Source organism: Propithecus coquereli, unplaced genomic scaffold (genome assembly GCF_000956105.1).
Source record: "Propithecus coquereli isolate 6110/MARCELLA unplaced genomic scaffold, Pcoq_1.0 Scaffold339, whole genome shotgun sequence".
NCBI classification, from domain to species: domain Eukaryota; kingdom Metazoa; phylum Chordata; class Mammalia; order Primates; family Indriidae; genus Propithecus; species Propithecus coquereli.
The window spans coordinates 1,877,050-1,900,973 of NW_012149052.1; the positions used below are offsets into that span (position 1 = coordinate 1,877,050).

At 42.0% G+C, this 23,924-nt stretch overlaps 1 protein-coding gene across 1 annotated transcript in view; it reads right to left on the minus strand.

The window, feature by feature from the left end:
* The window catches only part of GNA14 (guanine nucleotide binding protein (G protein), alpha 14), a 181,342-nt gene extending 165,300 nt beyond the window's left edge, over positions 1-16,042 (minus strand). Inside the window, exon 1 of the mRNA XM_012650659.1 lies at positions 15,417-16,042. Within this exon, the coding sequence (XP_012506113.1) occupies positions 15,417-15,540 (124 nt within the window). The 5' untranslated portion in view covers positions 15,541-16,042. The remainder of the gene's footprint in view (positions 1-15,416) is intronic.
* Between the last annotated feature and the right edge of the window lie 7,882 nt (positions 16,043-23,924).

A 23,924-nucleotide genomic window follows, 5' to 3' on the forward strand; every position in this document is an offset into this window, starting at 1 on the left:
ATCTATTTTTTTTCTTCTTTACTTTAAGTTAGGGGACTAAGGGACAGCAAAAGAATAAAAGATGTTGACTATGAAACAGCTTTAAAAAAATGTAGCAAGTGTAGAATTCCTTCAACACAAATTCGATAGTGAAGAAACTAGCTGCCATTACAGGTAGTGTTGGTACAGAATCTAATCATTAAATTAGGCGATTAAAAGTTTTCAAAAAACTGGAATAAAGATATAAGTGGTGCTTTGGGTTGTAAGAAAATGTATGGGCTTGAAAAATTGTCCTAACTCTTGGGCCGAGATTGTAAATCTCTTCCTGGTTGAGTTGAATTTTGCAAACCCCATAAAGGTGAAAGAATAAGAGTAAGTAAATCAAACATATAGTAATGATGTTCTCAAGTTAAACTTTAAAATAAGCTAACAGTAAACATTAGTTAGTCAGCACTGAGATTTTTTAATGGTCTCCTTATTTAATGTATTTAAATATGGTATTAAATAATCTATCAGAGTTGTGATTCATCTACAAGAATTAACAGTATAAATGTGATTATTTAATTTGATTACATTTATAAACAGTTTTGGAATGTTTAAGAGAGTAAGATTTATTAACCAAATTAGTATGTGAAGTTAACTTAGTAGTAAACTGAAAACTAATTAAAGAATTAAGTAAAATCCACTTAACTTTTTTCATATCAAAAAAACAGATTTATAACCCTGACTCAAGTGTAACAAAATTGATACATGCAACCAAAAACATTTGTAACCCCATAATATTTTGAAATAAAAAATTAAACATTAAAGGCTTAGGAAAACTAGGCTTTTATAATACATTTCATATTCAGCTTTAATAAATTTAATATCAATTAAGGCAAGCAGCTGCAAATGTTTCTTTGTTACAGAAAGCCCCTGTCAAATACTTAAAAACTCAGTTGCAGAAAAAACAGTGAGTATGTCATATATTACTATGATGTTGATGATAGTGAGAAAATGAGAGACACCAACAGAGCATTGCCCACCAGTTGGCCCATAAAGTCATCCTATACCCTTTTCCCCCACATTAGAGTCTCATTTTTCTGCCTTACAATTGTATATGATTTGGAAAGAACTCCCAGATATATAGTTTAGTATTAAAAAGCTAAGGGCAAAACAGGGTGTATAATATTTTCTTAGCTAGATACCAAGTTAGCTGCTATTTAAAAAGGGTCTAATCATTCATAGCTTAGGACTAATATGGCAGCTTCATGGTCTCAGAGATGTAGGCATGTTCTATCACATCGCTTTTTTTTTTTTTATTTCAGAGTATTATGGGGCTACAAATGTTTAGGTTACAAATAGTGCCTTTGCCTTGCCCAATTCAGAGCTGCAAGTGTGTCCACCCCCCAGATGGTGCACATTGCACCCATTAGGTGTGAATATACCCATCCCCTCTTCCCCCCTCCCACCTGTCCTACTGTCACGCTGCTTTTTCATCCTCATCATCCCACTTCCATATCATGGTAAAATAAGGCTGCTGCAGCTCCTACCATCAAGTCAGCATCACTCCCTAGAAGGAAAGAAAGGCTCCTTTCTTTTTAAGGTCACAACTCGGAAATTACCTATATCACTTCAGTTTACATCTCATGGGCTATAACTTTGGCACATGGCCACACCTAGCAGCAAGGAAAGTTGAGAAATATAGTCATTAGCTGGGTGTCCATATGCCCAGATAAGATGTCTTGTATTACAGAAGGAGGAGAGAACAGATACTCAGGAGACTGCTAGCAATCTCTGCACAAATATGCTGCTTTTTATGTTTAAAAAAAAAAGCAAAAAAGTATTGAGAGTGCTCTCATCTGTGCATAAAGAAAATATGTAAGCTTAGGAAACAAATAAGATGCATACAATAAATCACTGGCTCCAGAACATTGGCCCATGGTCCAATGTCAGTATGTAATGAAGTTTTCATTAGCCCCAAAATAAAATTTTAAAAAGAACAAATAGTGAGTGAATTATAAATTTATGTTTATTTGATTTAAAGTGTTATTCTCTATGAGGCCCTTTCTACTTTTTGAGTTAAAACATCCTTTCTTTTATGCAATAATGCTGACACTAAATGGTAATCTAACTGTCCATTTAGGAAATGGAATGGAATACCCAGGCACTACACAAGATGCTGAGGATTCAGGGGTTATAATAGTCCTTACACTCATAAAATTTAGAGTCTAGTGGGGAAGAAGGATGGTAAGTAGAGTCTCAAGCTAGGATAAGTGCTATTTTTAAGAAGAAATGTAGAAGGTGCTATGAGAGAATGTTCTGAGGAACTTAACTTGGATTGGAGAGTGAGCAGAGGCTTCCAGGAGGAAGAGGTATTCAATATGCATCTGAAAACGAGCAGCAGTTAGCTGCGAGACCGGTAAGGAAGAGTGTTGTAGGCAGACAGGTCAGCATGTGCAGAGGCCTAAGAACGATGAGTTTGGCCCACTGAAGGTCCTAAAAGAAGGGTCTGTGGCTAGAACTGAGTCATCATAGGGAATAACGGCAGAGGGGTTGTTAGGGGACAGATAGAGGGTCACAGACCATACACAGATTTTTAGATCTGCACCCAGAGCATAGAAGGTTTTGAGCAGGAAAACAACTATCCAATTTACATTTTTAAAAGGTCACTCTGGCTGTGGAGTGGGAGATAATGAAGTAATCCAGACAAGAGATGGGGGAAAGTAGAATGGCAAAGATGATGGCAAGAAGTGGGCACCCCAGAGATTCACCCCACTGGGGTAGATTTTGGTGAGATGTTTGGCTCCGGGAGACAGAAGCAGGACTGTGATTAAGAATCGAGGCTCTGGAGTCAGACTGCCTGATTCAAACCCTGGCTCTGCTCTGTCCAGTGAAACTTGCCTCAGGGCCTGAGTCTCCTCATTTGCAGAGTAGAAAGGGAAATACTAACGACACCTCAAACATGGTGAGGCATAGATGAGACCATTCACTTAAAATACCTGGAATAATGATTGGATATATAAATGTCACTGCTTTCTTATTGCCATTTCCATTATTAGTGTTAGGTGAATCAAGAAAGACTCTCTGGATTCTGGTTGGAGCAAATTATTTCAGAAGGAAGTAATGGAAAAGAACAATTAGCAAATTTTTGCACTATAGTTCGGGTTACATATCAAAATCTTACCATGTACAATAACTAGGAAAAGTATTTATGGAGATACAAGAAATACATTTTCCAAATCTCATTTCACTTCTGGGACCCAGGCTCAATTTTCATATCTTGATGCCACTAATCAAGGCATAGGTACTTCTTCAAAATGAGTAATCGGTCAAGATATTGCACATGTAGAAAATAATCAATTCTGGAATTTTCTAATTTTCCTTTCTTTAAGGCCCAGCCCAGCCATATATTCCTTTTATGAACCTTCCTAGGCCATCCCAAACAACAGAGGCCTCCAGCTACCATAAGGAATTCTTCATACTACTCAACTGGTAGTCCATGTAAACCGCTAAAAAGAGAAACATATGTTCATTCAACCGGTATTTGAGCTAAGCTCTGGGTTTAGCACTGCTGGGTTCGAAGGTGAGCAAAGCCCTCATGGGGTTCAACATCTCATGTCAAACTCTTTCTTGACTCATCAGTTGCCTAGATGTGGCCTCCCCCCCAACAATTCAGATATTGCAGCTCCCACACATTTGGTTGCTCTTTTATTTTTAATCTTCTTTATATATAACAGCCCACCATTCCGTGAAGCAACTCCTTTCAAGATCTCATATGACAAGACCACTTGAAATAGAAGCCAGTGGGCTGATGGCAATACACAGAGGTCTCTTTTCTAATCTAATTTCAGCACTTAAATTGATTTCATGAAATTGAATACCATAATACATTAACAACTAGAGCAGTTTTGCTTTGTTTTGAGTTTGTACTACCTGGTTAGGAACAAGAGAGAGAAAATTATTTATATCCTTGATTCCAAGACTTATCCACACAATTTTAACATTTTTGAGGGTTAGATGCCTTTGCATTGATGTTTATATTTGGGATGGTGGTGTATGCTTTCTGGAAAGGCTGTTTTCAAGTCAGTACTAGCATGTTGTATAATCAGTGTTGCCTCTGAAACTAAGAAATTCAGCATGAAGACTCAGACTGAGCCTTGGCTCTTCTTCCAATTAGCTACTGACCACTGAGCCCTGTGACATCCGCCAAGTCTCCTCGGTCTCTAGACCTTATCCACCTCATCCATGTAATGAAGGTTTGCACTTGTGTTCCTCAAACTCTGTGGTACAGGATCTATTTTTTAAAAATTTCCCATGAGTTGAAGCCAGATACATTTATGAAAAATAATGAAAATAATCTTTGATGACACAGCAATGTTAAAATTGCTATAAAAGTTTCTCAGTGCCTGCTCTCGATTTCTGCAGTGGTCTTGTGTGCACAGACACACATGGGCCCACAGCTGCATTTTGAGTGGCATCAACTTGGACTACTGTGACTTACCACTGTGTAGATTAGATGGCGATTCTGAAAATGGTTTGTCACCTTCATTTATTTGATTTTGGTTAGTAATATAATTAGCCTATATTTTTTTATTATACAGTAGCTAAGCAACAGAAACAAAACTTAGTTATTCAAAAAGGAAGGTTTTATTTATGGCAGAGTCAAGAGAGGAGTGGCATGGATGAGCCGTCTGACGATAATTGACAACCGACCATCAATACAGAAGATGCCTTTCAGGCAAAACAATACACAAATAAGTTACACTTTTTTATCTCAGTCATTTAAAAAAGTACAAAACATGATAATTTATCAGTCACTTAATTTTCAAAAAGCAAACGTGACAACCAGAAATATTACCCCTTGGATGTACCTCCAATACCAGCTGTCTCAGTCTGTTTTGTGTTACTATAAAGAAAACATCCGAGACTGGGTAATTTATAAAGAAAAAAGGTTTGTTTGGCTCATGATTCTGATGGCTGGAAAGTTCAAGATTGGGCAGCTACATCTGGTGAAGACCTCAGGCTGCTTCCACTAGTGGCAGAAGGTGAAGGGGAGGCAGCACATGCAGAGCTCACATGATGAGAGAGGAAGCAAGAGGGGGTGGAAGGAGATGCCAGGCTCTTTTAAACAACCAGCTCTTGGGGAACTAATAGAGTGAGAACTCACTCACTCCCTAGGGAGGGCATTACTCTATTCATGAGGGATCTGGCCCCATCACCCAAACACCTCCCATTAGGCCCCACCTCCAGCATTGGGGATCAAATGTCAACGTGAGATTTGGAGGGGACAAACTTGCAAACCATAGCAGCAACCAGTGTTCCATGGAGGGTGAATTTTCAGTGAGAAGACTGATGTATGATGGCTCTTACTGGAATATGCTTGCTCAGCAGCATAAGTCCATGATAGAAAGATAACTACTTAACGGTGATTATCCAAAAGGCCATTGCAGTTTATAGGCATACAACTTTTTGAATGGTACATCCAAGTGCAAGGGTCCATGCAAACGTGAACATTTGTTGCTTTTTGTAATGACTCTTGCCAAGGTAAGATGTACATATGTGCTGCTCTTCCTCTTTGGGACAAATGCTGAAACCCTTACACATAACCCAGCTCAGACCCCAAAGACCCTTTATCACATTGATGAAGGAGAGATTGCTTCCACGTCAAGAAACAGAGTATCCCCTAGACAGGTCCGCCCTGGGTGCCTCCTGGGAATCTGCTGAAATGTTAGGCTTAGGGCTGAGAGTGGCAATCAGAGGCTAGCCAGCTCCTGAGCTCCAGGCCAATGCTATAAAAGAGGTTCTCACACTTGAGCATGTATCAGGATTGCCTGGAGGGCTTTTTATTGTACAGATTGCTGGCCCCACTCCAGAATGTCTGATTCAGAGAATTACAATGGGGACTGAGAGCTTGCATTTCTAATCAAGTCCCAGGAGGTGCTGATGCTGATGTTGCTGATCCTAGGAACACACTTTGAGAACCACTTGTATAAAACATCTGATGACAGAATTGGAAAGACCGCAAAGGTTACCTGGTCCAAATTTTTCACTCTACAGGTGAGGACTCTGGGGTTCAGAGGAAATGTCTTGCTCATGGTCATATACTCAGTAACTCAGAGCTCCCCCTCACCAAAAAAAGAAACTCAGGTTTCCAGGGCCTAAACACTCTGTGCATCTCGCAGTGCTAAGTTATGGCCACACATCAGGTCCCTCCTCTCTGAGAAGAGGTGCCAGCAGGTGCTTCACGCAGTTGACCCTCCTCTGCACATGCCCTTCTGTAGGTACATGGTAGTTCTATCATGACCTTGCAGTGGTAGGCACCCCGCCCAGACGGGCAGGCTGGTAGCACACGGGAACTACTTTTTGGAGCTGGGGAAAAGGGAGGTAGGGGAAGAGCTATGGACTCCAGACATATTTACTGCTGATGTTTAGATGCTGCTGGAATAATGACTTCTTGAGAAAATAAACCAGTTCTCATTAAGAGGAACTGGGTCATGAATGAATCAGACTTCTCCTGGCTTTAACTCTCAACTTTCTAAGTCTTATCACTTTTCACTGTTCTTTGCTTGTTAAGTGCCTTTTTTGTTCCACAATTTGGAGAATGTCGCTCAGCTTTCTTCACCTTGACCCTCTTTATAATGGACTCTTAAAGCCCAAGAGGCACGTGCTGGAAGGTGAGAGTAACAGTGAGATCCAGCTGTTCTAGTCCCTGAAACCTACAATTGCCAGTAACTGAGTGGATGTTGACTTAACCTCACCCATAAACTGCAGAGAAAATTTAACTTTTGCAAAATTCAAACCACATATGGGATGAATTTTCATACCCTTTCAGCAATCCCATAAGAAATTTTCATAATTTTCTTAAATTAGAAAGTATGTTTTAACTTTATCCAATCTATTGTTAAAATTATTTTTGTTGTTGTTATAATTAATCCTGAGAGTACAAGGAGGAAGCATATCACATAGGCAGTGCTTCTGTTTCATGTTTATATTCTAGAAAACTAGCTTTTATTACAACTCTTTTATTTTATATGCAAAAGTTTATTCAGGATAAAAACCACTGAAACTAAGACTAATATATTAAGTATCTGGTCTCATTTTATAACTAAGTAATGACAGGGCTCTGAATAATCATGAGTGCTTGCTTTTTCTACCCATAATCTCAACATGCATTCATTGAAAAATATTTGATATTTTATAGTCAACTGGCCTATGTCATTTCTGATTGGCCAAGTACCATTCTGGCTTGTCAGTGCTCATGCTGTACCATTCAGCGATTATTAAAATATTGTACCAAGCATAGTGTTGGTTCAGGTGCCAGGACAGGAACAATAAGACAGGCACAGTCCCACTCTCATGGAGCTTGCAGTCTGGTGCGGGCAGAGAAACCAACAGGTAAGCAAATAAGAATTTAAGATTAATTCCAAGATAAAAGCTAGGAAGAAACAAAACCAAGTAATAGAATTGAGCAATTAAAAGTACAATGTGCAAGGATGACTGCAGGTAGCGTAATCAGGAAAGGCCTCGTAGAGAGATGAACTTTTGAGCTGAGATGTGAAGATAAGGGTGAAACAGCCATATACCTGGAGCAAGAGAGGGGAACAGAGAAGAATGTTCCAGGCAGAAGAAAGAGCAAGACCAAAGACCCAGAAGTAAGAAAAAGGCTGATGTGTTCAAAGAATAGAAAGGAGGTGAGTGCAGCTTCCATCCAATGAACCAGGGGAAGAATGATACAACATGCGTTCTGAGAGGTGGGCAGGTGTTTGGAAAGCATTCCAAGCGTAATGTAAGATGCTGAGTGTGAGCAAGGTAATGATACGATCTAAGTTTTAAAATGGATCAAAAAAGGGCAAATGTGGACAGTGGGAAATCAGGAGGACATTGCAATAACACACCTTCAGATACAGGAAGAAGTGGTGAGATTTGGGAAATGTTTAACACCAGAGACAATGTCAGCAGATGGGTTGCAGGAGTTTCCTGGATAATAGGATACATGTGTGGCATGTTCATATCCCAATATCATAAAAGCATGATAAAAAATATTCAAGAAATTAATTGTAGTAATATTAAATACATCTTAATATTTAAAGACATCTGCCTTCTTTTCATGATCCCATTATCTGAAAGTTTACATTTAGATTTTACTTTGAGTTTGCATTTACCAATCCATTTAGAAAAAGCTTATTTCTTTCTTTATGGAAAGTCTTACATTTTTGTTGCAGACTTTTGTCATTTAGGGCTGCCCAGAATCTCAGTACTCTTCCTTTGGGGGAAGAATTCCAAGAAAGGCAGGAGACAGCCCACCCCCTTCCCTATGGTGGGAGCCTAAGGCTGTCAGAATTTTATTTAACAAACACTGAAAATAAATAGCCCTGACTGTGTGCCAGGCAGTGCTCTAAACACTAACAATAATGACTCATTTACTTCTCATAACCTCATAGGGTCCTTATTCCCATTTAGCAGATGAGAAAACTAATATACATTCAAGGATGCATACAGCTCATCAGTGGAGGAGCCTAGATTTTAAACCCAGCAAGCTGGCTCCGAAGAACGTGCTTTTAACCACCATGGCATTGTGCCTCTCCCTAGCAACCTGGTACAATCAGACAGCCTGAGATTTTGAAAAGTGGCACAGGGTGCAGGAGATGGTCACAGCTGTCTTGCAGCACTGCTGTGCAGGTAAGTGTCTGGCAGCATCAGCCACCATCAGGGTGGTGAAGTTCCCTGGCTGTGGTCCTTGGCAGCGCCGTCCAATACTGGTGTTTGCTGCATCCAGAGTCCCTTGGATTCTGTCCTTTTACAGAGCCTGCCGTCCAATTCCCATCGATTCTCTGTTTCCTGCTTCCCCTCCAATAAATTATTCTTCTGCTTACATAATCTGCAACCAAGAACCCTGGCACAGCTAATTTACCCCTCAGCAGAGAGCCAATCACGCATAATGAAAGCCAGGGCTCCTGCAGAGGCTCTTGAGTCCCTTCCACCATTACAGCCCTTGGATTCCTGCTAGTACACTTCCTTCCTCTGACAGTGTTTGCAGCCACGACTGCCTGGCTCACAGGGATCCCAGCCTGGCCACCCATACTCAGGTGACAGCCATGTCCGTGATGCATGTCTCCTGGCCAGAACTGATGGATCCAGGAGTGCACCCTGGTCTCACACCGGGTGTGAGGGTGTGGAGTCAAGTCCTGTTGCTGGCCGTGCCCTGGAGAAGGGTCCCCCACTGCAACTTCTCTGGCACTTTCTCTTTCCCGGTCTTTATTATTCAAATCTTCTTTTAATGCCATGAGATGTGCTGGTGAGAATCCTTCCAATGAAGTCCCCTCTTTGATTGAATTTCAATCTCTGTCTTTAGTAACATCTTACTTGGCTACAATGATTCACGGAAAACCCCTCTCTCTGACTTCCCAAAATCACTACCTCTCTCCTTACAGCCCTACAGATGGGAGTTCTTACAATATTTCTCCCTTGTGATTTAAGTATCACAGGAAAAGAGAAAGCAAAAGATGATATAGACTAAAAGGTATCCTTTTAAAAGAAAAACAAAGACCCTTTAAGGGTTAAGACATTTTTTGCATTGCTTTTTTGCCAAACTCCACTGTCTGATTTTTCCATTTTATATCTGCTCACAGCTTTAGACTCATTAAAGCCATAAAAATTTCATTCTCTAACAACATGATTTAGAAACTTGATTCTTTAGGTACTTAGATACTGTACTGGTAAGTGATTTGAATTAGTGGACTCGACATCTTTGTTTCAAGTGGCTTAAACATCTTAAAAGAAAAGGTGCAGTTCTCCACTAAAAGTCACTGGGGCCCCTGGGAGAGATGGCTGATTTCTCCCTTGGCCGAGGAAGGATGGGGACAAGATGAGCCTGGAGCATATTGTTACACCAGAAAGCAAGGACATGTTCAACAAAAATGATGGGGACATGTCACAGCGACACAGGAGCCAGCTTGAAGGGGATCTCATTGCACATATCTGGTACAGTTTGAGCACTAAGATGATTCAGAACAGTAACGAAGTAAAAACCATTGAAGGAAGAAACTAAGGATTCATGCATCTGTATGGATAAATGAATAAACAAATAAATAAACAGGGGCAAAGGGAATCTTGCAGCAGAATGTCAAGGCCAAATGGCAAATATGGAAAGTGTGCTAGAGTTGCAGCCATCACGTTCTAGACTGGATTGGGCAGGAGTCCTCAATAGCTGACTAAATCCAGAGGGACATTTTGATGAGGAGCAGGGTATTTGCATGGTCTTAGAAAGTGTCTCTCCACAAAATTATGATACAGTGGATAAAGCAGAGATCTCAACCAGGCAACCAAATTTACTATCACCACTGAGGGGCAAATGGACATTGTGTGCCTCCAGATGCCACCCCCAAGAAGGACACAACGGCACCTACCCAGTGTTCAGTCAAGAAAGCATAGTTGGAACCTCTAGCCACAAGGAAATCATCAGATAAAGCCCAAATCAGAAACACCCTGTTTATAAAGGGACAGGGGACTATATTCTTCAAAAATTCAATGACACAAAAGCAATAAGGGCCAGTGAAAAGCTTCCATTAAAGAAACTAAAAGAACATGAGAACCAAATGCAATCCCTGAGCCTACACTGGCTCCTGTACTGGAGGGAGGGGAAATGCCACTAAGGACATTTGGGGTTGAGTGACAAAACTGGGACAAGGGTATCAGATTGGACACAAATAATTGCATCAAGGCTAAATTTACTGATGTTTCAGAAGTGGACTGTGCTTATATATCTGGTGAGGTGTCGCTCCATGAATTAGTATTAAACGTGTTTTGGGACAGGATTTGTCTTAATAGTTTTACAGAGCTTTGCCCTGAAAGAATATGTGAACGTGTTGGTTTGCATTTCGAATGCTGTTATACTCGGAAGGGCGTCTCTGAAAGGCAGTAGCGGCTGTATCCCACGAGGCACCACGTTTCTCAGACCTAAAGAATTGGATTTGCTTTGTAAAGCACAAGCGAATCTGTTAAAAACTAGGCTGAGAGCTGACAATGGAGTGCCCTCCAGAACAAACAGCTTCCCGGAAACGACAGCTTCCCGAATGGCTAAAAGCAAAGCTTTTGTTTAAACCACTCTAGACTACCTGTCTCCATTCACGATAACCTAATAAACATGGAGCCTACATATCTCTGTTTAACCCCTCTGTTTAAATGATAAACTTACCTTAGAATTTAGAAATTAACCTTTGAAAGACTTTGTAACCGTTTGCTCATGTAAATAGAATTAGTTAAAGAATCTGTAGAAGCCTTCTGTAAAAGCCTTTTAAAAATCTGTTAACCTGAGAGGAACTACCTGTTGTTATGTAAATCTGTTACCCCTGACAATTGTTCACTATTTCCTGTAAGTTGCCATGTAAGACCTCATTCGGGGCTTTTGAGACCAACAGAGAGGTCTGAGCCCCCTGAGCTCCCGCTTTGCCTATAATCTTTATAAACTTATAAAACTATATCTTTGTCTCAGAGTATTCTTTTATTTCTTCCATTTTCCATTTCTCTCTATTATTTTCTTATCCCTTGCAACTCTACCAAAGGGACCCGGTTTTTTGCAGGGAACACTGGCCACGTTCCCAGCAGTGAGGTTGGTTTATTCCAGCCAGGATGGACATAAGCCACAGATAAAGCCGCATAGTCCCCCTTTCTGAAGCACATTATGATAAAATATATATATAGCAACATCTGTTTTACAGTGAACACAATATTCACATAACTGCTTAAGATTAAAGATAACTCAATGGTATCGGCCCCCTAGGAGTCCTTCATATTATCCCAGATCCTAAGAACACCACTTACTGCCCTGAGAAATGTCTCTAGGCAGGTCAAGAGAGTTTGGGCATCTCTTACCCAAGCCCTGGCATGTGGATGGTCCCCATATTTCAAGGCCCTACTCAGATGATGCCTCCTCCAGAGGCTCCCCACTTACACTCTGCCTGAACCTTCTCTTCATCTACCTTAAGCTTTTATGACTATGTTCCTCCTAACAATCATTTGTGAACTACCCTCCTCCAACACAGCCCTTGGAAATGAATCCCCACACTAAACATGGTGCCTCGCACTTTGGAAAAGTCTATTGAATGGAACTAAGCTAAGATGAAGGAACATGCACATGTTTACCATTTCACCCCTTTCCTTCTTCACAGAGCGGGACAATGTTGTCACTTTCTAACATGAAACCCACACTATTTGCACCATTTCCTCAAATGGACATCCTGCCCAGGAATAGGACAGCTAGTTCTAAAGTTGGATTGTGTTATAATCAATCTGATGAAACTTTTTGGGAGCCAGATGTTCAATTCTTTGGTATGAGTAGAAAGAGGGACTTTAAAATCAGTTTATGGCTCAGAAAACACTAAGGGAAACTCAAAGCAAAACATTTCTGTTAAAGTATTACCATGACAAATTAGACAAACCACTGTGCAACCTACAACTGGTCAACTAAAATGGAAAACACTACCTCACTGGGGCCTGAAAATACTCTACACCAGTGTTATGGGCTGAATTATGTCCTCCCACCAAAATTTGTATGTTCAAGTTCCAACCTAATCTAACAGCAGCTGTCTGCATGCCAAGAAGAAAGGCCTCAGGAGAAACCAAACCTGCCAACACCTTGATCTTGAACTTCCAGCCTCCATAACTGTGAAAAAATACATTTCCATTGTTTAAGCCTCCCAGTTTGTGGTACTTTGTTATAGCAGCCCTAGCAAATTAGTACAGCCAGCAAAAATTACATACGAATTCCCCTTCCTTCCAGGCAGTTCCAAGGTAAGGTCTGTATCCAAAATTAAGCCATCAGAGTTGATGGCGACACTCAACCCAATTAACAAGCAACACTTCACCAAGCTTCATTTAACACTAAAATGAACAAAAGATCACATTTTTCCCCACTTAATTGCTACTGTCCTGACATTTTCTTCCTACACTGACCAGTATCCATCAGTGTTCTTATCAGAACTCCTTTTTGTCCTACTTTTATCCAAGGAACTGATAAGGAATTTCTTTCTACTAAATTCAACTCTCTCCTTTATTTTCTCCATCTCCTTCTGATGAGAAGGCATCATGCTGACATCTTGCAATTACTGCCCTTAACCAAACAACAGCTTTTATCTTTCCCGACTGGACACTGACCCATGCTTTTAGTAAGCACAAACAGGATACTGCACTTCAGAAGCATCCTCAATCGTTTTGTTGCAAAAGCATGCTTCGTGGTGAAAGAGCTGGTGGCTTTTCGGGTCATGCCACGCTTTATACAGGATCCCAAGCTCCCATTTGCAAAGTGGAGTTTTCAACTAAGGCTCCTGAGCAGTGGACGATCTAACCCACTATAGAGACTCGGGTGAATTTTTCACTGAAACTGCAAGATTTCAGACAAAACAGCACGTACTCGTCCCTGATGCCTATGTCGTTGCCTCTTCCTTTATCTAAAGAAGCAGAAATGGAACTGTGCCCCCCTCCCTTACAGATTGAATGAAATCAGAGGTTTTTAAGTCCATCCTTGGATAGCTCCATGTGATTTGTAAACTATTTTTCACAGGAAAGTTGTCACTAAGAGGATGTGCTAGTAATGGCTTGGCAAGATGAAAATGGGGGTCTTGGGAGACCAGGCAGTGCCTTAAGGGTACAGGAAGAGGGCTGGGGCAAGGGCCCCTGGGAGATGAAGAACACACTCCAGCCACCTGAGTTAATGCGACTTTCAGGGAGAACAATTTACCTACAAACATTCTCCACTAGTTTGAGTGCAAATGCAAGCATTTTACATCAAACAAATAGGCTTCTTGCCAATACAGTAAAGCTTAGCTTACTGAATACTTCTTCATACAAAGAGCCAGCATTCATCAAGCTCCTGGTGTATTCTGGACACTATACTTCATACACTGACACAAATCAGAGTATTTCAAAATGATACAGGGTTCAGCCTGCCCTTGAGAAGAAAAAGTACATATGCAGCTAAAGCCAGGCCAGGAGCACCCATTCTCTTTGTGGGGCCTGGGACAAAGAAAGGCCCACACAATTACTTTAAAATGTTAATAAAGCTAGCAAACTATCATGTCATCCTCCTATGACAAAGGTAGCTTTATAACAGCGTGCAAGGCCAGGTACAATTTAGAATTCCCAGAGCCCTCAGGGTTATGGACCAGAAGAGAAAGAGCAGCCCTGGCAATGGACAGACCCCTTCCCTCCCCACCCCGGCTCCCTCCCTCCTAAGGGGACCTCTTGGACACACATGTGGACTCCCCACCCCCACCCCCCACCCAGCCCACATTTCCAAGCTCTTCCACAACCCCAGCAAATAGCTGCCCCTTTGCTCACTCCACAGGCAGGTGTGCCTGCCCTTCTAGGGTTCAGGCCGTAGACGGAGGCTTGCAGCCCTTTGGGCAGGGAATTCCATCTGGGTCTTGGGGGTAGCCAGCCCCCTTGGATCTACAGAATCCCAGCCCAGTGGGGAGGGCACGGCCTGCTGAAGGCCAGAAATGGCCCTCTAAACCCAAGGGCTAAGTGCAAGGGGGCTCCTTCATCCAGGTCTGAAGGCAGTACTGGCTAAAAACCTCCGTTTTATACTAATTAGATCCACTTTTCTTTCCTTGAAGCCTTCTGGGAGGGTGACACCTTATACTAAAGACAAATAGACAGATGGTATAAGAGAGGATTCCTGCCTGGAAGGGATAAGAGAAAAAAGTTGTAATACTTGTAGTTATTTAGGGAAAAAAAATCAACAGCTAATATCACAGTCTAAAAGGAAAAGGTACTGAGATATTCCTCAAACAGCAAATGGATCGAACAGTGTTCTAGAAATTCCTAAAGGTGGGATCCTGGCCTTATGGCACAAATTAGGCAAACCTTTTAAGGTTTACTGTTTACTGTTTTCTTTCTGTTTTTGAAAGTAGGTGGGTCCTACCTAGACCTTTGCAGAGAGACCAAAGGAGCTGTATGAAAACCGCAGGAGACAGCAGGGCGGGAGAATCAAACCCCAGGAGGGGCCTGAGTCCCTCTGGGCGGGGGAGCTTTGGGTCCTCTGCAAACAGACAGGCCTCGCCAAAGGGACCCATGGGAGGCAGGCGTAAGGGATCACGGAGTCCGGAGAGTTGCTACTAGCATGGGCGTCACCCCTACAACTGACCTGGTCTCGCTTTGCCTTTTCTCAATCATGGCAAATTTGTCAATTTTCTGGGCCTCTATTTTTAATTCTGTAGAATGGGGACATCACCTGCCCACATCACAGGTGGAGGTGCCCGTAAGAACCCAGTACGGTCCAGCACATGGTTAGCGCTCAATGTACTTCATCTAGAACTGAAAGCTCGAGGGTCAGAGCGAGAGCTGAACCCAAGACGGGACACTGGGCTCGGCGGACCAGGCGCGGCGGGGTCAGGGCGGGCGGAGGGCTTGGGAGGGGAACTCCTGGGTCGCGGGGGTCGGGAGACGCAGCCACTCACCCAGCAGCAGCAGCTTGAGCTCGCGGCGCGCGTCCTTCTTGTCCCGACGAAGCTGCCGCTCGATCTCCGCGCTGATGCGCTGCGATTCCTTCTCCTCCGCCGACAGACAGCAGCAGCCGGCCATGGTGCGCTCGGCACCCGACGGGGCGATGCGGCCCGCGCGCCCAGGTACTCCGCCCGGCCTGTACGCGGCGGGCACGGGGGTTTGGAGAGAAAAGACGGGGGCGGATCTGAGGTTCAGAGTAAGAGGCCTGGACCCCCTCGAGGGTCGGCTCTGAGGCTTGGGCGAATCCCGAGAGCTGGGATCGCTCAAGTGCACCCCGGATCCGGGCTCGCCCAGCCCCACACTCGCTCCGGGGAGGAGGAGGGCGAGCTAAGAGGTTGGGAGCGTTGCTGGCCCCAGGAAGATGCGTGCGACTCTCTTGGCGCAAGAGCCGACGGCCAGTCAGGGGGGCGCAGACAGCGCGTAGAAAGTTGGGGCGTCGGTTCCCCGGGAGAGAGTAGAATCCCCCGGACCTGGGGTGTCCCAGGCGGGCTGCAGGGGCGGCGTGAGTTGGAGGCAAAGGACCTGGCTAGCCCTTGCCTGGAAAGTCCCGAAAACCTCAGCAATGACCGCAGACTAAGACGGAGTGGAAGGGTTTCCGCTGGCGCTCGCGGTTCTAAGTGGCAGGAGGAGGCGGAGCGTCTCGAACCTGCAGCCCTGGCGTCTGCCCGAGTTGGGCACTCCAAGCCGATGGCGCTTGGGAGCCAAAGGGAGCGAGCAGGTAAGTGGGGGCGCGGAGCCGGGGGCCCTCGAGTCTCCACGAACAGCCCCCGAGACTGCCTCGCTGGCTGCGGCGTCCCGGCGCGGGGAGGGCCGCCTGCCGAGATTGCTGCAACCGGCGCACTCTGGCCGCCAAGTCCTTCTCCCCGCCAGATCCGGGTTCTGACAGGTGAGTGAGTTTCGCCAACTCACAGCCTCGTGGAGGCGGCGGCAGCGGACTGAGAGAGGAGTGAGGCTGAGCCGAGCGTCTGCCGCGGGACACAGAGCGCCAGGGCGAGGCCGAGGTCTCCACTCCGATCTCGAGTTGAGACTTGCACACCAGCCCCCGCACTACACGGACCCGGCTTTCCTAGACGGGCTCCTTCCGCTTCCCGGACGCCCAGCCCAGCTCGGGCTTGGCCAAAGCCCTGGGTCAGCTCGGGAGGCCGCCTGTAAAGAGCGGCTGGGCCCTTGAGGAGCCGCCACTGGGTTCAGTTATAAAAAGTGCAAGAGCCGAGGGTAAACAGCACTTCCTTCCCAGCCCTTCCTACGCCTCCGGGGCAGGGGAGGTGGGGAAGCAGTGAATGGAAAGTGGCTGGATGCTTTGCATCTTATGGTGGGAAAGAATTCTGCTTTGTAGAAAGAGCTGACACGTTCTCGGTCGCACCTGTCAAGTTCCCTGCCCCAGCCCTGAAGCCTGACAGCCGCCTTGCCATTGTGTCTGCGCCGGCACGTTGGCCTGGCTCCTGGGACGTCGGGGTCATGTTTGAAAAGCATTAATAAAAACTTAAAAATTAAAAAGCTCCTCTTTGTATTCAAGTAGCACGATAGGATGCAGATTACATCGGACTTTGGTCTGTGTAAATTTTGATGCAGAAAAGGGGAGATGCAGAAAAGGGAAGGTGGCCAGAGAGGACCCTGTCGGCCACAGCAATAAATGTTCTTTTCCTTCTCTTCAAATCTGCTTGTGCCATGTAAACACTTTATGGTGTGAGGCAATTAGCTAATGCTTCCTCTAGTAAGAGCAGCCTTAAGTGCCTTTCATATGAATAGCATATATTTTATCAATTCAAACTGATGAGCATATTGAGTGGAGTGGTATGTGTCATTATATAAAGAACTTGGCATTGTGGTGCTATCTGCCTGCAAGGTCTTATTATTTATTTTATAGTTTAAGAAATGCAGACAAATTGGGCATTGCAAATCAATGTGCATGCATTCTTAAATGCATGACTATTTTAGTTTCTTTGCAGGCATAAATTAACAGTAACAGTGACCTCTACAGGAAAACCCCTGGACATTTCTAATTGGATCGTTGGCTATTTAATCATTTGTTGTCCCTCATAGCTCTTACAGATGAATCTGCAATTAGAGAATAAGACCCCTTGGCTTCTCAAAGTAATGAAGGGTTGCATCATAATTATTAGTATTTTTAAATGATTAAAACTAAGGCAAATTTGAACCCTAAGTTAACTGGAATAACTGACCTGCTAGGTCTAAAGCTGCTAAAATTTCAAGAGTTATGGAACATACTGATTATGGCAAATCTGCACAACTTTCCTGGGGTGATCAACTTGGCAATATGTATCTGAAACCTTAGACATATCCATCCCCTTTAACCAAACCAGTAATTCCTCCCTGAAGAAAGAATCACAAAGAAGCCTCACGATTTATATGCAAAGGTTTTGTACCTAATGACGACAAAAATTCAAAACAACCGACATGTCCAACAACAGACAATAGGTCAAATCAATTATGGTTTATCCATACAATGAAATTATGTAGCCATTAAATATGTGAATATGTGAGTAACAAATATGGGAACAACAACGAAAGATTTGGGGAAAATCCTCAAAATATGTTGAGTGAAACAGGCAGGATACAAAAATATAAACATTATGCTACAAATTTGACTGTGAGAATACATATGTATTTTTAAGAGAGTAAGGGAACATACATCAAAAAAGGCAAGTTTCTCTGATTCACAGCTGTTGGGTTGATTTTAATTGTCTGCTAGAAAATTATTTGGGGCAACTTGCATAAAGTTATTTAGGCTCCACTTTCCTTCACCATAAATGAGAGGGATAAATAAGAATAAGCTCAAAGGGATCACCCAACTCTAATATGCAATTATGTCTTTGATAATTTCACACTTATAAGAAGTTTATTTAAAAATAATCACAAATTTAAAGTTGTTATTAAGCATTGGCAGCTGGTGAGAAATATAAAACTGGGACATCACAAGTCACTTATTTTTATACTTGTACATTTTATTTATCTCTATTTTTCTTATCTTTAGAATCTGGAGGGTAGGATAAGAATAATTTTAAGTTATGAATTAGTTTGAAACATCTTTCCAGGAAAGGGTAGTTTGGAAAAGAGTTCTTAGTAAAAAAGAGTATTTGTTTCCCTAAATTATTTCAAAAATGCTGCGATTCCATTTTATTCCTTTTGCAGATTAGAGCACAAACGAGATATGAGTTTCAGATACCTGCCAAGAGCTGGGCTCTAAGGGTGAGCTAATTGTCTGGTATTCTTCTGAGTGTTTATTGGGTCCATGCCAGCCCCTGTACCAGACACTGAGGATTCAGATAATAAGACAATTCCAGACTTTAGATAGAGCTATATAGTCTAGTAGAAAAAAGTAAGACTGAGACCCAGAAGTCTGAACCAACCTCTTCCTGCTTCCTCCCAGAGAACAGTGGGAACGCAGAGTCACCTGGGCCAGGAGGCTGCCGGAAGTCTACAGATGTGCACAGCGAACCCTCCGCAAACCTCCCTCCGGCTCAGCCTCATCTCCCGTCACTCTCCCAGAACTCCAGACAAAATGTAACTTCGAGTTCGCCCCATCTCATGGCTCAGTGCATGCTGTTCTCTCTTCCAGGAATGCCGTCTCTCACCCCAAAGTTAGGTCATTTCTTTTCTAAACACATCTCTTCTGAGAAACCATCTCGTCAGTGAGACCCATCTTTTGCTGCTACCTGGACACCTCCCGTGGTCCCCTCTTCAACATTTCACCCTATTACACCCATCTCTGCTCCTAATCCGTGAGTTACAGGGAGAGAGCTGTTCTTGTTCATCCTGGTATTCCTTAATTACCAAATTTTAGTTGACTGAATAAAAATTGACTCCAAGAAGAATTAGTCTGAGATGAGAGAAAAGAAGGTTCCTGTGGTGGAAGACAATGACAAATCAATAAGCAAGTCCACAACAAACAAATGTATGATTTAGGAAGAACTTGTGTATGCGACCTGCACCTAGCTTGCCACTTGCTCTCTTAGAGTAACTGCCCTGTTTCTAGTTCAGAACCTCAAGGCAATGTGCAAGTAGATGGCTAGAAAGAGGTTGTTCTCTTTTACAAATGTATCATCTTAGAATTTTAACAAGTAACATAGAGTAAAAATATGACCTTGAGAAAGTTCCCGAAGCACTAATACTAATGCTCTCTGCTGCTGTATGTCAGCGTTTTTCAGACTGCAGTTGTGACTCATTCCTGGGTTGTGACCAGTTTTTATTTTTTTGTTTAAACAAAAAGAATAGAATATAAAGAGAGAATGTCAAGGCATGCTTCCTATATTATTGTGTCATAAAACTTCTGTTTTAGTTGCATGTGTATCAACTCTTCAGCAAATCCCTCATTAATGGGGATTTGCTTGTTCATATCACTGATGGGTTGTTCCAAACGGTTCCAAATTTTCTAATTCATTTTTCTGAGTCCAACATATCACCAATGTTTGATTCAGTTTTCTGTGTCCAATATATTCCCTAAAATGTTTTGAGTCCTTCCTCCACCTCACTTCTACCTACCTCCCAATCTTCTCTAGTTTGGTAGGTGGGAGTTGACGGAGCAATGGTGGAAAATAGATGAATGAGTAATATTGAAGCTGGTAGTTGGTTGTACTCAACGTCTATTTTTCTAAGGCAGTCTACATGTCAACATGTTGCTTCAAAATACTGTCTTCCTGAAGACCACAAACTGTGTTATGTAACTTCTACCGAAAAGACTAGAGTGACAGACAATGAAGTCTGCCTTCAAACACACCTGACTGTCAGTAGGCAGAAATCACTATTGTTTGTTTTTGAATCTGACTTTTCATGAGAGTCGAGGATCTCAAGAATTTAAGAAATCAAAATCTTTAAAATAGGAAATTTAGAGATTATTATTTTACTTGTTTTCTTTTCCTTTTTGCTTGATTTTCCCCCTCCACTTAATCACTTTCATCCTGAATGACCCAATGGTAACAACCTAGTATATATTTTTCTCTACTTTTTTATGCTCTGATAATTATGTAGAAGCATAAATATACTCATAGACATACATCAACATACACAGAGGGAGTCTTTCATCATTAGTTTTAAACAAGACTATATTACATGAACTTTATATTTTGTTTTTCTCATCCAAGAATACTTTTTGAGAATATTTCTATGTAAACTGGCTTACCTCTGATTTTTTTGTAATGGCCACATAATATTTTGTAATGTGAAAGGACCATATTTTATTCAACTTTTCCCCTTTGTAGGGCATTCATTTTGTTTCCAGTTTTGCGTCACTAAAAACAAAGCTGTAACAACATCTCTGTATATAAATCTTCGTGCACTAGGGCTTTTATTTCCATGGGATAGATTCCCAGGAAAGATATGGATGGGTTGAAGGATACATGCATTTTTCATTTTAATAGATGTGGCCAGATTCCTTTCCAAAAAGACTAAAACAATCCCCATTTCTGCCAAAAATATGCGTACCCATCCCCACCAGCAATAAATATTATTGCTCATTAATTTTTGGCAGCCTGAAGAGAATAAAATAATATTAAAGTGTTGCTTTACTTTGCATTTCCCTGACTGCTTATGAATTTGTTCATCTCTTCATATGCTTGTTAGCATTTGTATTTGCTACCCTGTGAATTGTCTATTCACATCCTTTATTCATCTTTAAAAATTGCGTCATTTGTTTTTTCCCTGACAATCTGTGAGAGCTCTTCAATATTTCATATCAACTCTTTGTCATCTAAATTACAAACTTTGAAATATATTGTTTGTCCTTTATCATTTTTAATGAAGTCTTTTGCCAGACAAAAGATTTTGTTTTTACACAGCCAAACATCTCTATTTTCTTGCATAGCTTCAGGAGTTTCAGTCTTTGTAAAATGGTCTCCCCGTTTCTAGATTGCACATGCATGTAGTATTATAGATTTTCTTGCAAGCACTTTTATTATTTTGTTTTTAACATTTAAGTATTTAATCCATCTGTTCATTTCTATAGAATGTGTAAGATAGAAGACAAATTTTATTTTCTTCCAGATGGGTAGCCAGATGTGCCAGTGTCATTCATTAAACATTCCATCCTCCTTTTCCCAATGAATTAAACTTCAAAATTAGCCATATATTATATTCTCACATTGACTGAGATCCATTTTCTTGAGTCTATACTGTCCCGCTGAGCTATTTATCTATTGATAGATGGTATCTATCAATACCATCTTAAAACAGGGGTTTTATTGAGTGTTTTGATATCTGATAGGAAACACCACCCCTCAGTGTTATCAAACTCTTCCTTGTTGTGTTCAGACATTTATTCTTCCACTACAAACTATATCATTTATCAGTGACTTCTCCCCTGAACTTCAAATCTTAGCCTTAACCTAACTTCACGATCTTCTTGACATGTGGGCTTGGATGTCTAAGGGACATCTCAATTTAACAAGTGCAAAACAAAACTGCATTTTTCCTCCAAAACTTATCCTCCTGTTATCTTTCCCATCTCAGCACCACCAAATACCTAATCAATTGCCTTTTTGCCCTTCCTCTCCATATAATCTTAGCAATTAAGGACGCTCCTTTAAACCAAATGCTGAATTTGTTTTGGAACCACTGCACACAGCTACCAGCATTCGCACTAAGCAGCACATTTAATCTCTGTGAATGGGGATTTCTGGGTTGTCTCTCGCTATGTCCTACGTGGCTGCCCAGGTATCTTCATTCCTAATTTTGCTGCCACCACTTCTGATAAAGCCACCAGTGTCTCTGACCTGAACTAAAACAATAGCTTTGCCACCAGTCTTCCTGCTTACACTCTTGACCTTCAAAAGTCCACCCACTACAGGACAGGACAGTCAGAATGAGCTTTTAGAATCCCAACACATAGCCTTTAATTCCTAGATTAAAATCCTCCATGGATTTTCATCGGAGAATAAGAAAAAAAAGAAATCTCCTTACCCTAGACCATGAGGACCTATATTACAGGGCCATCGCCTACTTCTCTAACTTCATATTCCAACATTCTCCCTCCCATGCAAATATACTCCAGTCACACTTGAACATTTTTTTTCTTTGAATACCCCTCAAGATCTTTGCACTGTCTGCTCTTCTGCCTGAATCATGCTTCCTCCAGATAGTGAAATGTTTGGTTTTTACTTGTTATGTAGGTCTCAACATAAATATGACTTCTTAGTGATTTACTAAGTGTGGGCTTCCCTGACCACTTGGCCCAAAATAGCCATTCCTTTCTGCCCCTACCCACTGATAGCATTATCATACTCTTGCATTTTCACTGTAGTATTTATCACTATACGATTCCTCTTGTTCTTTTTTCTTTATTTATCATCTTCCCCCACCAGAAAAAAAAACTAATTTCCTTGAGCAGAAGGACTGTAATTGTCTTATTCACTACTGTAACCCTAGGGCCCAGATCAGAAGGGGCCACATCATCTTAACATTGTATCACCAAACTCTGCAGATCCCATTCTCAACAATAAAGGTAAGTCTTGGGAAAATTAATAAAATGGGATTTGTGATTTTTACATTTGCCGGTTTTATACTACATTATGTAATAGCAAGGACAACAAAACACGCCAGAGGACCCCGGTTTGTGGAGATAAGACGCTGCCTGTGTTTACCAGGACATGTTGATTGCAAGTAACAGAGACTGAACATAAACTGACTTAAGTTAAAAACAGAATTTATTGGATCTCGGGACTGAGAAGTTCAGGGATGGTCTTAGTTTTTAAGCTTTGCTGAATTCAGGTGCTCAAGTGATGTCAGAAGGAAGCCATCTAGTTCTCAATAAGCATTTGGTGAATTAATAAATGAATAATACCTGTCTCATTGGATTGTTGTGAAGATTAAAAGAGATAATATATCTAAAGCCTTTAGCTCCTTGCCAGGAGCTAATAAACACTCAGTAGGAGTGGATAGTATCATTGCCTTTGTTATTCTTACCATCACTGTCACCAAAAACTCCATTTTCAGCACAACAGATACATTCATGATCACTGCTGTACTGCGGGAGAAGGAGGAAGAGTCCACGCTTTGCACAATCACTTGGAATAATTCCGACCATCTGGGAACAACAGCAGCTGGAAATCATGTTCTGAGGCTTCCCAGCAGGGGTAGAAAAGTTGACAAACACCTTGCATGGCCTGTCTGGGATTTAGCCATTGAGTACTATTGAAAATAAATGTTAATTTTAAATATCTGAATCAAATTATACAGTTTTTAAAAGGTCATTACAAATGGAGCAAACATCAGAGGATACTCCAAGCTCTCCTTTCCTAAACACTATGTACACTCAGCATGTTCCTTCACGATTTTAAGATCTGTAAACTTGGTAAATACCAGCTGGAAATATAGAGTTGAAGAGTAAACATGCAGTTGCCTTCTGTCCTCGTAAGTGTCTGAGTCACTTCTCGATGGCCATTAGACACATGGAAGCCCACCCTTTCCCTTGTAATGTCATTATGGTGGACTAAAGATGGCCAGAAATT